Source organism: Podarcis muralis, chromosome 4 (assembly GCF_964188315.1).
Source record: "Podarcis muralis chromosome 4, rPodMur119.hap1.1, whole genome shotgun sequence".
Taxonomy (NCBI): Eukaryota; Metazoa; Chordata; class Lepidosauria; order Squamata; family Lacertidae; genus Podarcis; species Podarcis muralis.
This window is the reverse complement of record NC_135658.1, coordinates 34,831,981-34,846,508: the sequence shown is the minus strand read 5'-3', so window position 1 is coordinate 34,846,508 and position 14,528 is coordinate 34,831,981. Positions and strand designations below refer to the sequence as shown.

General features: G+C 45.1%; 1 protein-coding gene across 3 annotated transcripts in view; it reads right to left on the bottom strand.

Moving 5' to 3' along the window:
- Window positions 1–12,011, bottom strand: part of DCBLD2 (discoidin, CUB and LCCL domain containing 2) — a 35,709-nt gene extending 23,698 nt beyond the window's left edge. The window contains exon 1 of one of the 3 annotated variants that reach the window (XM_077927173.1): window positions 11,613–12,011. In XM_077927173.1, the coding sequence (XP_077783299.1) occupies window positions 11,613–11,718 (106 nt within the window). In that variant the 5' untranslated portion in view covers window positions 11,719–12,011. The remainder of the gene's footprint in view (window positions 1–11,612) is intronic. The other 2 variants (XM_028726638.2, XM_028726637.2) reach the window with 2 other exon arrangements.
- Window positions 12,012–14,528: the final 2,517 nt, after the last annotated feature.

Here is a 14,528-nt window from a genome sequence, read left to right as displayed (position 1 = left end):
TTATTTTTCATGTATAAATTCTACACAAGGGAATATAGATTAGTAAACAGATATGCAAGTATTCTAGCGTTACCCTCAAGGTATAAAAGCACCCTCAGGAGGACAAGTATTCTTCTTCTTCTTTTAAAAAAAGGCAATTCAGAAGTCCAAGTTTAAATAATATATATATTCCTTCTCCCCCTTTAATATAAACTTCTGCATGCAATTAATAAATACTCAGGTAACTTCACAGCTGCTGTGGCAATGAGGGGGCTCTGTCCGTATCTTAAGGCAGTGTTTCCCAACCTTTTTTGGGCAAAGGCATACTTGTTTCATGAAAAAAATCTCGAGGCACACCACCATTACAGCCCCGTGACATCAGCGCGCAGCGTCACGCCGGGAGGGACATGAATTGCTAGCAAATTACATAATCACCTCCTTGAGGGCTGGCTCATCTTCTCCGAAGGCAGAACCCCATTAATTAACAGCACAGACTCACACCATAGCCAAGACGAGGGGGGAAAACCTCAGTCATGCACAGTCATGCACATGTGGGGGCTAAATGAGGACGAAGACCGGGCAGAGAGCAGGGTTCAAATCACCCCACCTGGCCAGGACAATCCCTGGGTGCTCCCTTGGGCCACTCACCTGACCCACCTCGCAGGGCTGTTGTTGCGAGGATAACACGGGGAGAACCATGCGCGCCCCCGGGAGCTCCTTGGAGGAGAAAGCGGGCGATGAATGCAATGCACGAAATATATGAGAGGCGACCAGGTTTTGCAGGTGAGGGGCCCCCGCCAGCCTCCGCTTCCAACACCCGGTGCAACGACGCCGAAGTTTCCCCCCGGGCTCGGCTCGGGGAGCAGCGCTGCTCCCCCCGGCTCCCCTTCGCCCTCCCAGCTCTCTCTGCCGCCCACTGGGGACCCCCCTCACCTGCCAAGTCCGGAGCGCCGGTGGAAGTTGCATGCATGCATGCAGGGCGCCGCGTTGCCATTGCATTGCACTGCACTCCATGCAACGCCTGCACGCATGCATTGCCTTGCACGCACGCCAAGGGGTCTCCCCGCGGTCCAATGCGTCCCCTCCGGCGCGGATGCAGCATTGCAAAAATAAAAAACCCCCGACGCAGCCCTACCTGGGGGGCAGCCTCCGCCGCTCCGCCTCCGCGGGGATCCCCGGGCTCCATCCTGCCGCCCGATCTCCGGGGGGCGCAGGCAGGCTGCGCGGGGTCTGCGCGGAAGAGCCCCTGCCCGCCCCGCCGCCGCCACTGCGCTCATTCCATGGCCGGGAGAAGAGCGCTTCAAACAAAACGCCCGGCCCGCCAGGCCACGCTGGGAAACGTAGTTCGCGCACCCCGCGCGGGCGCGGAGCCCAAGGGCGAGGGGACTACGGATCCCGGCAGCCCCCGCGCCGGGGACGTAGGGGGAGAGGCCGGGTGCAGGGATGGAGGGACGGGTGGGCAAGCGAGTGAGTGAGTGGCAGCCGCCAAGCCTTGGCCGAGAGCCAGGAAGGGCCTCCCCGGAGGAGGAGGAGGAGGAGGAGGGAGGCGCAGAGCGGGAGGGAGGGAGGGAACCCCAGGGGTCATCTAGTGACGGCGCCCCAATCGAAAATTTGACTTTTTTTAAAAAAAAATCTTTCAATTTTTTAATTTTTCCCGCGGCACACCAGGCAACATCTCGCGGCACACTAGTGTGCCGCGGAACAGTGGTTGGGAAACACTGTCTTAAGGGCTCTAAGACTCACCACAATGAATCTGGTGCTGCATATGGGGGTCTGCAAAAACACCCTCTGGCAGCTGTCTGGTGGGATTTCTAGTCCATGAAGCGGTTAGTAAGTCAGTTAAACTACAAGTGGGTGAGAAACCATGCTGAATCCCATTGAACAAAACAAAGAAACCATTTGAAGGCCTATCCCTATAGCGGAGATGGCAGCAACACCCAGTGAAACCTTCCTGATCCAGAGTTGGGTTAATAATGGTCACTCAAGAAGATCAACTAGCAGTAATCAGTTGGCTAGACATATCTTGTTTTAAATAGGTCCATCCTGCCTTTATTTGTTTGTTTAAATGTTTCATAAACTGCTTAGTGTTTAAGTTGGGACAGTAACCAAAACGAGGTGACTCAGAGGCAATCCAGTTGCTGTGTTTCCCTGAGTCGCTTTCAGACTCTTTTACTCTTGAATGTCAACAAAATTAAAGTGGAAATTTAAACAACCACATATCAGACAACTGACTGGTTGGGGCCTGCAGAGGGAGGCAGGGTGGGTTGTGGGAGAGATTATAAAAGGCATCCTTACGAAACAAGAGGTTGTCACGTTCCTTTTAGTCCTCCACTAAAAAAATGCAATGAACGTCGGTGACCCTTTTATATTGCCTGGACTCAGCAAAGCTGGGGGAATGTCTTTCTGCATACAAGATTTTTTATATGGAGTACTGCTTGGGGTTCCTCTTCTTTAGAGTTTAGATTGGCAGAGACCCAGGCAGGATTTTGTAGCCATGACCCTTGGATTTCCCCCCCGCATCCAGATTCTTTTTGGGAGGTGGGGTGGGGGCAGGTGCTAAGCTGTTCTTTCTCTTTTGCTTCAAGAGGTAGCTGAAAACATTTAATCTGTGTAATGGACTATTTTGTGGGGTTTTGTTGCTATCTGAGCATATTTTGCAGCTGACTTTCTTTAACCAGCACATAGTGCTATACCATTTCCCCTGAAACCAACCTGTTTCAAGCAGGACCTGGCAAGGGGAATGCTTCAGAATGGCTACCAAACACCTCTGTTATGAGATGGAAAGACTGGATGGAAAAGTGCTTACATTACCCTGTGGGACATGCTCAGGAACACTGCCTGCCAAAAAGATGGGGTTCCTTTGGTTTTAACCTCCATACATTTGGGCTTCTGCATGTGGGGCTGAAGAAACACAGTGGAAAACTTACAGTTCCATATTCAATTAGTATCTATACTCTATCCTCCTATTCCCAAATACTATTCACTTCACATAGTAAAAGATACGGCATATACTGTAATTGTCAAAAGGAAGTTCTCTGCAGTTCAAACTGCTTGCTGAGAAGATGTTTATGTCATGTAATACATATGAATCAGCAAATGTTGAATCTGCCACCCTTAAAGAACCCTGTGTCAATTTCGTGGCAATGGAAATGTTAAACTCTCATGACTAAATAATCTATCAAGTATCAGAGCATAATATACCATTGACTGTATTCTGACAAGCTAGCCAGTGCTTTAAAAGGCTCCCTTTAATGTTCTTGGGGAAAACCAAATGCTTGTATTGATTGATTTATTCTGAGATGGCTTCACTGCATAATTTTTTTGTTCATGCTGGCAGGGAGAAGCACAGGCAGAAGAAAAGAAACATGATTTGTTACGAATTATTTCATTAAAAGGGTCTGCATTCCTACTAACTTATGCATTTCATGCCAATATAGTTTGATCTAAGAAGTTAACGTTTTGATGCCAGAGAGCTCACTAGATAGAAAAAGATTACTTGTCTGTAATTAGCCTTTGACTAATGACTGCTCACTTAATCACACAACATAACCTTAAAGTGATGCTAGCAAAGACTAAAAAACAAGTTTCACATATGACCCTATAAGGCAGTGCTGGACATATGCTTCCACATCAATCCTAAATCTCTAAATGCCAACCAACCTATTGTAGTAAAAACCAATTTGGCTGGCTTTATAAGAGGATCGGACAAATTCACAGAGGATGAGATTAATAGTGCCTACTAGCCGTGATGGCGTGTTTTACATCCATTGACAGAGGCAATATGTCTGTGTATTCCAGAAGCTGCAACTCACAAGCCTGTTCCAATCAAGCCCTGTTTGCAGGCTTCCCACAGCCATCTACCGTATTTTTTGACCTATAGGACGCACTTTTTCCCCTCCCAAAATGAAGGGGAAATGTGTGTGCGTCCTATGGGCTGAATGCAGGCTTTCGCTGAAGCCTGGAGAGTGAGAGGGGTCGGTGCGCACCGACCCCTCTCGCTCCCCAGGCTTCAGGAAGCTATCCACAAGCCTTGGGAGCCCGCGGGAGTTCCCGCCAGGCTCCCTAGGCTTGCGGATAGCAGCCTGCATCGCAAAGCCTGGGGCGCGCTGAGCAGCACGCTGCGGGCTTCGGGCACAATCCGCAAGCCTGGGGAGACCGGTGGGAGCTCAGCGCCTGGGGGGGGGAATATTTTTTTTTATTTATCCCCCCCAAAAAAACCAGGTGTGTCCTATGGGCCGGTGCGCCCTATAGGGCAAAAAATACGGTAATTGGCCCCTATGAGAAGAGAACGCTGGACCAGGTGAGTTACACTCTTGATTCATAGTTACAGAAAAGAAACCTCACTGTCTTTAGGAGATACATTCAGCCACAGAGATGGCGAGCTCTTAACTAGCAAGCTTCCAGCAAGATGCAAAATACTCTCCCAAGATTTCAAGATTTGCTAATATCATGAAACTTTTCTGTTATTTATTGGCCGGTTTTAAACTGCAGAGTACCACAGTTCTCATGCACACTCACTTGTGTTTTTCCCCACATAGCAATGAAAACTCAAATTCTTTAAGTTCCCACTGAGGATACCTTGCTGACTGAGAGTGAACTGAGTTGCACTGTGACTCAAAGTTGAAATCCCCTTTGTGCTCATTACCAAATAAGGAAAAGGTGCTCTCAATGCAATCCCTGAAAACAAGGCGCCTGTTATATGGATCCTAACAACTAGAAACACACCATGAGCAAGCATGCAGATGGTATTTCTTCCCAATACTCCCACACACAGGTGGGAGAAAAAGCTTCTTCTCTTAGTGTAACCAATGAAGACAACAGACCAGAAGATTGTAAGACAAAAGTTATTTGCTGCATGGCAATGGTGGCAAAGCATTAGAAACCCTTTCACAAAATATTTTTTTGTTGCTAGGGTAATACACGTGGCCATATTTTGAACACTGGCAATAGTTTTGCTTATTTACTGTGTACAGTACTGTAAATTTACTATGCATCTTGTGTGTTTTAGCCTATGGTTCATGACACATTAAATTATCAGTTCCTGTTTCTGAAACTCCTTGAGGACAATCAAATTCTAAGGAGCAGAAGGCTTTTCTCATAACTTAGGACACACTCAACCATTTATTAATACCATACTGGATTGGTACCATATTAGCTTTGGTGCCATATTAGGTCTCCCGGGCAGCATTCTGAAAAATGCATATTCCTGTGATTGCAATTTGTTTTAACTATTTTTAATTTCTCAATTTTAAATTGTTATAATGCCCCTGCTAGTGTAAGGTGGGTAATAATAACACGAATAATTTATTGCTTTATTGCTGGCTGGTTTTTTAAAATGTGCTACTTCTGTGGCAGGGTAAGCTAGAGGCTTTCCCTGCTAGTCACCAGAATCATGTTTCTTGTCGTTCATTACTTGCATACCCCTTTAAATATTGAACCAGACACATCAAAGTTTTAGCAAAATAAGATTTAAATCTCATTGTTGACACTTGACAGATACTCTGTATAATTTTAAATTTAGGAGGGGACAAGCTGGCAGAGGAATACTGCCCAATGTAGGGTGCAGACGACGGTTATACAAGCTAGCTTTGTAAAATCCATGGTTTGAAGTTGACTTGCTTAGCAATTAACCATTTGCCTTTTATTACAACCAGGATTCTTTGCCTGCATGTAAAACTAAGGCAGAGTGCTATGAAACTCTTCCACTGAGCACCAATGGAAGCACTGCAGAAACCCATAGCCCAACTGGGCAGGCGAGGGAAAGGGGGGAGTGCAGCCTGGTGTATTCCTCAAGTTCACTGAGGCATATCTACATAGCAAACCATGGTGAAAACCACCCCAGTGAATGCACCCACAATGTAGAGCTGCTTCACCTTCCTGCCAAAGGCATTTCGGCCTGTCCCTGGCGATAGTTCAGAAGTTCAGTTTGAAGTTTAAAACAATATCTGGTAGCCATCTGTCATATCAGCTGGCATGAATTAAGAGGCGCCCCAAGATATGCAAGTGCAGCAATAGCTGCTGGATATTTTGAAGAGCAATACGGATGGCCAAGACCCATTTGGTTTTACGATGGCTGATCTTGGCTTGAGATCCGTGGAACGCTTGCATCCTCTGCTCACCAAACTTACATAAGGGTTCAAACCAGACTACTATTGACGGAAGAAAAATGCATGAAGTGGATTATTATTTTTTTCAGATGATCTTCTAACCAATATCTAAGGATGGAGCACAGATTTTGCAGTTTCCCATAAAGCTTCTGCATCAACAAAAACTGGAACGTTCCTGGAGTTAATATAGGGTTGAACCAATGATGGTCTGTGAATGCGCTTCAGGGAAGCTTCCAGCATATTTAAATAAGTGATTATAAACAGAAACAAATCTGAATCTGTATTACCTTTTTTTTTTTAAAAAAAGGATGTTTTTGAAAAATGGAATCAGACTAGATCTGGAAATGCTCTATTAAAACTTTATGGGAGTTAAGAAAATAAATCTTATACCTACAAAAAAAATGTCAAGTAAAGCTGTGCTCTTGTGGTGAAATATTGGGGAAAGGTAGCAGACCTGAGTATATTCAGAAGAACATAAGAAAAGCCCAAAAGGTGATCTAAGTCCAGCATCCAGGTGCCCATAGAAAATCTGCAAGTAGGAACCGAATGCAACAGCATTCTTCCCACTTGCAGTTCCAAGTAACTGGTATAACACGAGGCATGGCACCTTATTGGAGATAGAGCATAGCCATCATGGATTTTATCCTTTTTGCGGTGACCAAAACCATACACAGTATTTAAAGTGCTGTCACACCATATCACGGCACTATGATACAGTGGTACCTTGGTTCTCAAACTTAATCCGTTCTGGAAGTCAGTTCCAAAACCAAAGCGTTCCAAAACCAAGGCACACTTTCCCATAGAGAGTAATGCAACATGGATTAATCCGCTCCAGACTTTTAAAAACAACCCCTAAAACAGCAATTTAACATGAATTTACTATCTAACAAGGCCATTGATCCATAAAATGAAAGCAATAAACAATGTACTACAGTCACACAATCAATCAAGGTTCCAAAGCGTTTGAGAACCAAGGTACCACTGTACTGGCAATTTTGTTTCCAACCTGTCCTAATATTCCCTGGAATTTGTCTTTTCCACAGCTGCCACACAGTGACTAGACATCATCACTTGAGCTATCCACTACGTACCCAAGGTCTCACTCCTAATCCAGCATCACCATTTCACAACCCATTCACTTATATGTGAAATTAGAAAATTGTCTCAGTGTACTTCTCCTTACACTTCTTAAGTAATTTGCTATTTTATTACCAGTTCTCCCAACTTGAAGAGATCCTTTTGGGGCTCATTTTTGTTTTAAGCATTAAAAAGTTCAGAAACTTAATTGGATATAGTGGGGGAAAGAAAACATATGTCCCAATCACAATCCACTTCCATGGGAAAACTCAAATATTTGTCATTGTGTAATGCAGCAAGAACAAGTCACTGAATTTATTTATTTTTTAAGTATGAAGCCCATTACATATTGCACATTATAAGCAAAACAAAAAAGTCCCAAATGTTATTGTTGGATAGAAATGTTGCATTACAAAATAAAAACTAAAATAAAGTTTATGAATAATAATAATAATAATAATTTATTATTTGTACCCCGCCCATCTGGCTGGGTTTCCCCAGCCACTCTGGGCGGCTTCCATAGAAACCAAAAAACACTAAAATATCATACATTAAAAACTTCCCTGAACAGGGCTGCCTTAAGATGTCTTCTGAATGTCAGGTAGTTGTTTATCGTTTTGACATCTGATGGGAGGGCGTTCCACAGGGTGGGCGCCACTACCGAAAAGGCCCTCTGCCTGGTTCCCTGTAGCTTTGCTTCTCGCAATGAGGGAACCGCCAGAAGGCCCTCGGCGCTGGACCTCAGCATCCGGGCAGAACGATGGGGGTGGAGACGCTCCTTCAGGTATACTGGGCCGAGGCCATTTAGGGCTTTAAAGGTCAACACCAGCACTTTGAATTGTGCTCGGAAACGTACTGGGAGCCAATGTAGGTCTTTCAAGACCGGTGTTATGTGGTCTCGGCGGCCGCCCCCAGTCACCAGTCTAGCTGCTGCATTCTGGATTAGCTGTAGTTTCCGAGTCACCTTCAAAGGTAGCCCCACGTAGAGCGCATTGCAGTAGTCCAAGCGGGAGATAACTAGAGCATGCACCACTCTGGCGAGACTCATTGAGAGTTCTCTGGATTATGGGCTACATACAAAACATACACCAATGCTGTCAATGCAAAGCTATAATACACATTGTCATAGTTTTGCACAGTGTATCTGTCACAAGTATTTTTAAAGCCACGTGTTTTGTATCTGCTTTGTTCTTGCAAGTCAGTATTAGATTTAACAACTAGGTACTCCTCAGATCCTCACAATAGCTAAATGCCTATTCAAAAGAAGACGTTCCAACTATGATCCATAGAGGAATTTGACTGCAATTATACCAGCTTTTCCAAGTCATGAAGTACACTGAGAAATAGCTGTAACTACATTAAATGGCATCTCAAATGTGGATTCCAGTCCAACTCCACAAGGCCATTAGTAAAACAACAACCCCAAACCTGCATAATTATAAGCAAGACAGGTCTTTGAAATTTTATTTATGTATTTATTACATCAAATTTACAACCTTTCCTTCCTCCCCAAAGGGATGCCTCACAATAATAATAAAAATTGTATTGTGATCCACATTCACATTCTGATATTCAGCTGCCACACATTGTCAAATGTGATTATTTTTCTTTAAATGTTTGTTTATAACAGTTTAGGAAACAGTTTGGCTTCCAGCTTTTAACAGACAGCTTTTGTAGAAGTGTCTGTTAATGAGAAATGTGAATGCACATGACGGCTGAGTACAGATATGGATATGAATACACAAAATCTGTCAGGCAATCTGTAGCAAGTCCTTATAGAGTTAAGATTCACAGAAGGTTCATGAATGCTTTCAAACTGATTAAAGACTGATAGCTTTGCCTATTTTCTTACACTGAATAGAAAGAAAGTAGATTTTCCTTTTTGTAAATTTATACTGCATAACACACACTAGGTTTGTCAAATCACAACCATTATCTCCTCTTCCTCTAGCACTTTCTCTCGGGAATTAGTAAAATGTGGGATCTACTTGCAAGCAATGAGCTTAGGTTCAGCCTGCAAAAACTCCTTTTCAGGAAAACTAGACAAGTTTTTCATCAATTTGGGTTTAAGATTGTGGGGAAGAGATTGGAACCAAAATTAAGAGCACAATCCTAATCACGCCTATTCAGAAGCAAGTCTTATTTAATGGGGCTTACTCCCAGGTAGGTAGAGCTAGGACTGCTGCCTAAGTCACCAGCTGCCACAAATGAGAAGGCACTGCAGGTGAATGAAAAAGCTGTTTCTGTGGGTTGGCATCTTACCACCAGCCAGACTCTGATTCCAGCTGCAGTGCCTTCTTCCCACTTGCTTTGGAACAAAGAGCCTGAAAAACCTGAACTATTTCAGGGACCTCTGACAAGGACCACAACAGTGCCATGAACACCACTACATTTCCCTAATATGTTGCATTCTTTTGTAGAGTTCCATTGTAAACAATACTGGCTCAAAAGCAGAGCTGGGCAAAAATGGCCTCTCAAAATTCTCCATCCTACTTGCAGGTGGAGAAATTAAGATTACCTTTCTCTGAATATTCTCAAGGGTTATTTTTCTGTTTCTTGGAGGTGCGGCCTCCCACTATCAACAACTGTATCGAATGCCTGACCACCATTTTGTAGCTCCCATAATGCCCCCAAGCTAGCATCATTCCAGGACACTGGTAGGCAGAAAGAAGAATGGTGGCAACCACAAAAAATGGTTGAGAATATTCCAAGAACATTCTACAAGATGGCTACCTTTTTCAGGGAGTGGGAAAAGTAAGTGATCAGAAATTATTTCAGGAAAAAACCCTTAAATAAATAAGTAAGTACCCGTATGCACATTTAATTCGTTGCACATAAGCAAATTGTGCAAATTGCACAACAGGACAGTATGTATTTGTTTACGGGAAGAACTACCCTAGGAGTTGTCCTTGGGTGCTATAGGCTACACCAGAGCCAATGTTTACCACAACAGAATTCATGATCATTTTGTGGGTTTTTTGACTTGAATGGAGCATATAAACATTTCTTTAAGACTTCCCAGTCAGAAAGGGAAAGGTGTAGAGTACTTTTCTCCAAATGTATTCTCTCAGAGAGAATAGTATGCTAATAGGAACTCCCACCACCACAACCCACAAGCTCTACTGGGGAGATGAATTAACACCAATTCTGTTAACTAGTTTTGCAGTCTACAATGCTTGAAGCTTCATGAACTGACCAACTTTTGTCCTTTTATTCTAAAATAAGAACTCATTCAAATGACAATCCTACAATATCCATATAATGTAATGCCTCATCTAGCACATTATATGGTAGTTTTGTAACAAGGTTTCAGCTTTCATTCTCTCTTTTCTCATTTGTGTCCTGTAAATAACAATAAATGCAGTCAGATGCAACTGAAAGAGAAAACTAAAGAGCGGTGCGCACACAGGGATTTCCTATCCCAAACTCATCATCTTTAGTTAATCTATGCCTGCACTCTCCTTTTTACTGAAAGCTTTACAAAAGTGACACTACACATTAAAAACCAGCTTTAAATCATTCTTAGACACTGCCTATTCTTCATTATGTTACTTAATAATCTCAAAATGTCAAGCTGGAGGAAAATGGGAGTTATTTCAAGTATCACTCCTTAAAATTCCTCAGGCTATTCCCTTTTACTTTCTGAAAAGAGAAGGGCTGGGTCTTGAGCCTTCTTGGAATTTATATCTTATTTGGCTTGCCCCCTCCCCAATGGGGCCTATGGAGATTAGCAATGGAAATGCTATCTGGATACTCTGAGAAGCACTCAAGTCAACACAACTGAAAGCTGGTTCCAGCGCGGGGGAAAGACCAGATATCATCACATTTCAAACATCAGTCTTTCATTTCGGTGAAGATATCAGCACGAAGATATCAGCACCGTGCAACATATGGATGCAAAGCACTTTGCACGCACACATGTGGCGTCGGTGGGAAGCTTTTTTTATCATCGCTGCCCCCCAACCCCTCGTGCGTGGCGTGGGTTACACGCGTGGGGCGGCATGCACCTTTGGCAAAGTTGGAAGCCAGGAGTGCAGGCCGCTGAGAAGCAGCTGCACGAACACGAAAGACCCATTTGCAGGGGCCTGGGGGTCCTTTCGCTCTCATGCACCTTTAAGCACTTGTTAAAAAGGTCAACCAGCAGCCCTGCCTTTTTCTCCTCGACGGGCTTCGGAGGGGAGCTTCCAAGAACGCTGTCGGGGGGCAGAGTCCCCTGAGGGCAGGGAGGCGGCGAAGGAAGCCCGCTGACGTGGAAAAGCGGGGTGCCCCGTGGCCACCTAGACGCCCCCTCCCTCTCCAATGCCCGCGACGGCACCTGAGAGAGTGAGGGGCAGGAAGGGTGACGCTCTCCCCCCCCCCCCCGGCGGGCTTTTGGGTGGGCGCCAAGCAAGAAAGGCGGGAAGGCTGCTCCTCTGGTCCCTCCCCTCCCGACGGGGCTCCCGCACGCACCTTTCTGCGCCGCCGCGTCCCGCCTGAGCAGCAACAGGAGGAGAAGGAGGGAGGCCAGCGCCGGCCGGGTCCCCCGGGGGAGCGGGCGCTCCGGGCCGCTCACCATACCCCGCTTCTCGGGCGCAGCAGCCGGCAGTCCGAATGCATCCCGAGCCGCGCTGCTCTCGCCTTGCCGCCTCCTTCGCGCCTCCTCCCGGCTCGCGCGCCGTCCCCGTGCGGATCCGTCCGGCCGCCGCCGCCCCCTCCTCTTCCTCTCCTTCCCCCACCCACCAACCCGCACGGCGCGCTCCCACCGCCCCCGATGGGCGCAACCACTTCCGGGTCCGCTGCAGCCGCCCCTTCCCCGCCTCCGGCAGCCGAAAGTCCCCCGGCGGAGCCCGTCTGGCCGCTTACCCCACCTCCCCGCCCACCTCCCGGAGTTGAGGCGCCCTCCTTCGCTGCTCCGCGGGGAGAAGGCGGGAGGGGGGGGGACGCGCGCGCGCAAACACAAACAGAGCAACAAAGAGTCCTCGGGGTACTCGGAGGCGAAGGGGCGCGTTGTGGCCAAAGGCCTTCGTGGACTCTGCCCAGGAACCCCCTCGATTGGGCGGGTGGCGTTAGAGCGAAGCTCTAAGTGGGAATGGCTGAAATGCAAGGCGTGGGGAAGGGGGGGCAGGTCGTTCCCCACCGGGGAGGGGAGAACATCCTCCAAGTTAGTGGTAATTGACTCCAAGGTGATGGAAGGGCGCCCTTCACACGCGCTCAAAAACAGTTTCTGCTCAGGCGAGGTTCCCTGAGCGTGGAAATAGGCTTTGGGGCTCTCGGCATCCTTCCGGGGTCAAGATGCCAGCTGGCTAGCCCCCAGCTGGATCCCCCCCCCCCCCAATCTCTGGTGCGACCTAAATCAGCGACTCAGACTTCAAAAGCTTGAGCACACTATATTAGCAGAGCATACTGCGCAAACAGAACAGGCGTGAGGCATACTAACAGCTAAAGATTTATTAAGCATAAATCAGGACAAAGAAAACATGTTGTTTCCCTTCTCAGAGAGACAGTGAAAAAGCAAAAGATATATACAAGGGGAAGTCCCCAACAGACTGTGCTGGAATATAAACACATGCGACAAGCAACAGTTCCATGTCTGTAACTAAAGGTGGAATGGGAATTTCCAACAGGGGCTTCCTTGCGAGTTGTGGTTCACGGCCTAGTATTGTATAGATTCACATTTCTTAAAAGTGTTATTGCGAGCACGTGCTCTTTAGCTCAATTTTGCATGTTTTCTATATTTTACAATCCTCCAACCCTTTCTTTCAAGGTGTAGTCAATTTAATGGTGAGTACCTGCACGTATTTTTCTAGAAAAAAAGGCGCGCACACACACACACACACACATATATTCTGCTTAACTTGAAAACAGACAAACCTGGATATATAATAATTGTGGAACACGCTGCAGTCTCCTATCAACAAATTAATTAGAATATATTATTGCTGCAATGAAATAATTAGCCAAAGAACTGCTTCAGATTTTGACTCTCCTTCAATGGAAGCACCAACTTGGAGAATAATATTTGGATTTCCCTCAACAGCTGAATAAGGACTGTACATTCCTCATGCAATAAAACTGTTGTCCTGAAAGGCTCTAACTGTAGAGTCTAGTTCTGTTGCTGGGAAGACTTGTGCTACAATAAAATTCTTAGAGGCCATAGCTGTTCTTGTTTAGGAGACACTGCCGTTAGGGTTCTTATGGGCAGCTGGTATATGTTGCAACATATAGTTAACATGAGCAATCTATTTGGTTTAAAGCAAATACATACTATATAAAGTAGCTATGAAACACAAAACCAAAAATATTTAAAAAGCAGTTAGAAGCTTCTGAACAAAATTTAGCTTTTGCATTTGTCTTGAGTGCGTGGAAGTTCCACATGCAGGAATCTCTCTTTTAAGTGCTCAGGTCAACATGAGATAACCATAATAGTTTCTTTGATCTGTTTTTATATGGCAAATTTATTTGATCTCCATGTGACTGACACACAATTTTAAACAATTTATCTATTCCTTCCTTCCTGTCTGTATATATATATATCTAAAGATGTCTTTCTTCCCCAAGCAAGTATTTAGTTGGATTGGATTAACAACACAATTTCTTCTCACCTATTTAGTGAAGCTTTTTGTGTGTGTTTGTTTTAAGCACACCCCACTTTTTCCATTTGTGGGCTAAATCTGATATTCTCAAGCTCTTTTCCCGGCAGACACTATATATGATACAGTCTAGAAAAATAAACAAGAAATGGTATAGCCGAAGGTATAGCTAATGTGGTACCATCTGAATGTTCCAGACTGCAGCTTCCATCACCTCTGATCATTGCCCATGTTGCCTGGGGCGGATATAACATCTGGAAGATACCTCTGACATAGTGGTTCAGAGTACAAGCTATGGGGCTGGATGTCCCCAATTCAAATTTCAGCTCAACTATAAACTCACTGCTAAGTGTCAACTCCACATCTGTAGTTTGGAGATTACACAACTGGCTACCCTTACATGGTGCCAAATACACATTAAATTAAAAAGCTATAATTTCAATTTATTGGACCTACTTTGGCCACAGAGATCCTCTTCTATAACCTAAAACAATGTGCGCCTGTAAAGAATCTCGTCTGCATTTAGTGTGTCCAAAACACAGACAAAAAGGTGCTACATGTCATAAATTGCAAAAAGTAAGGAATATTTTATGAACAGTAGATATATGCCAAATAAAAGAATCATGCTCCGTATTGTAGGGAGATCCAATTCTATTCCTCTCTAAATACCAAATTTTAACCTGATTTGGGAGAGAATTACTTTCCCAGTCTCAGATATGGTAAGTAGTTAACTCTGAACATGAAACAAATCAGTTATGAAAAGTTTGCATGTTCATCTGCATCCTAGCTTAGCTCC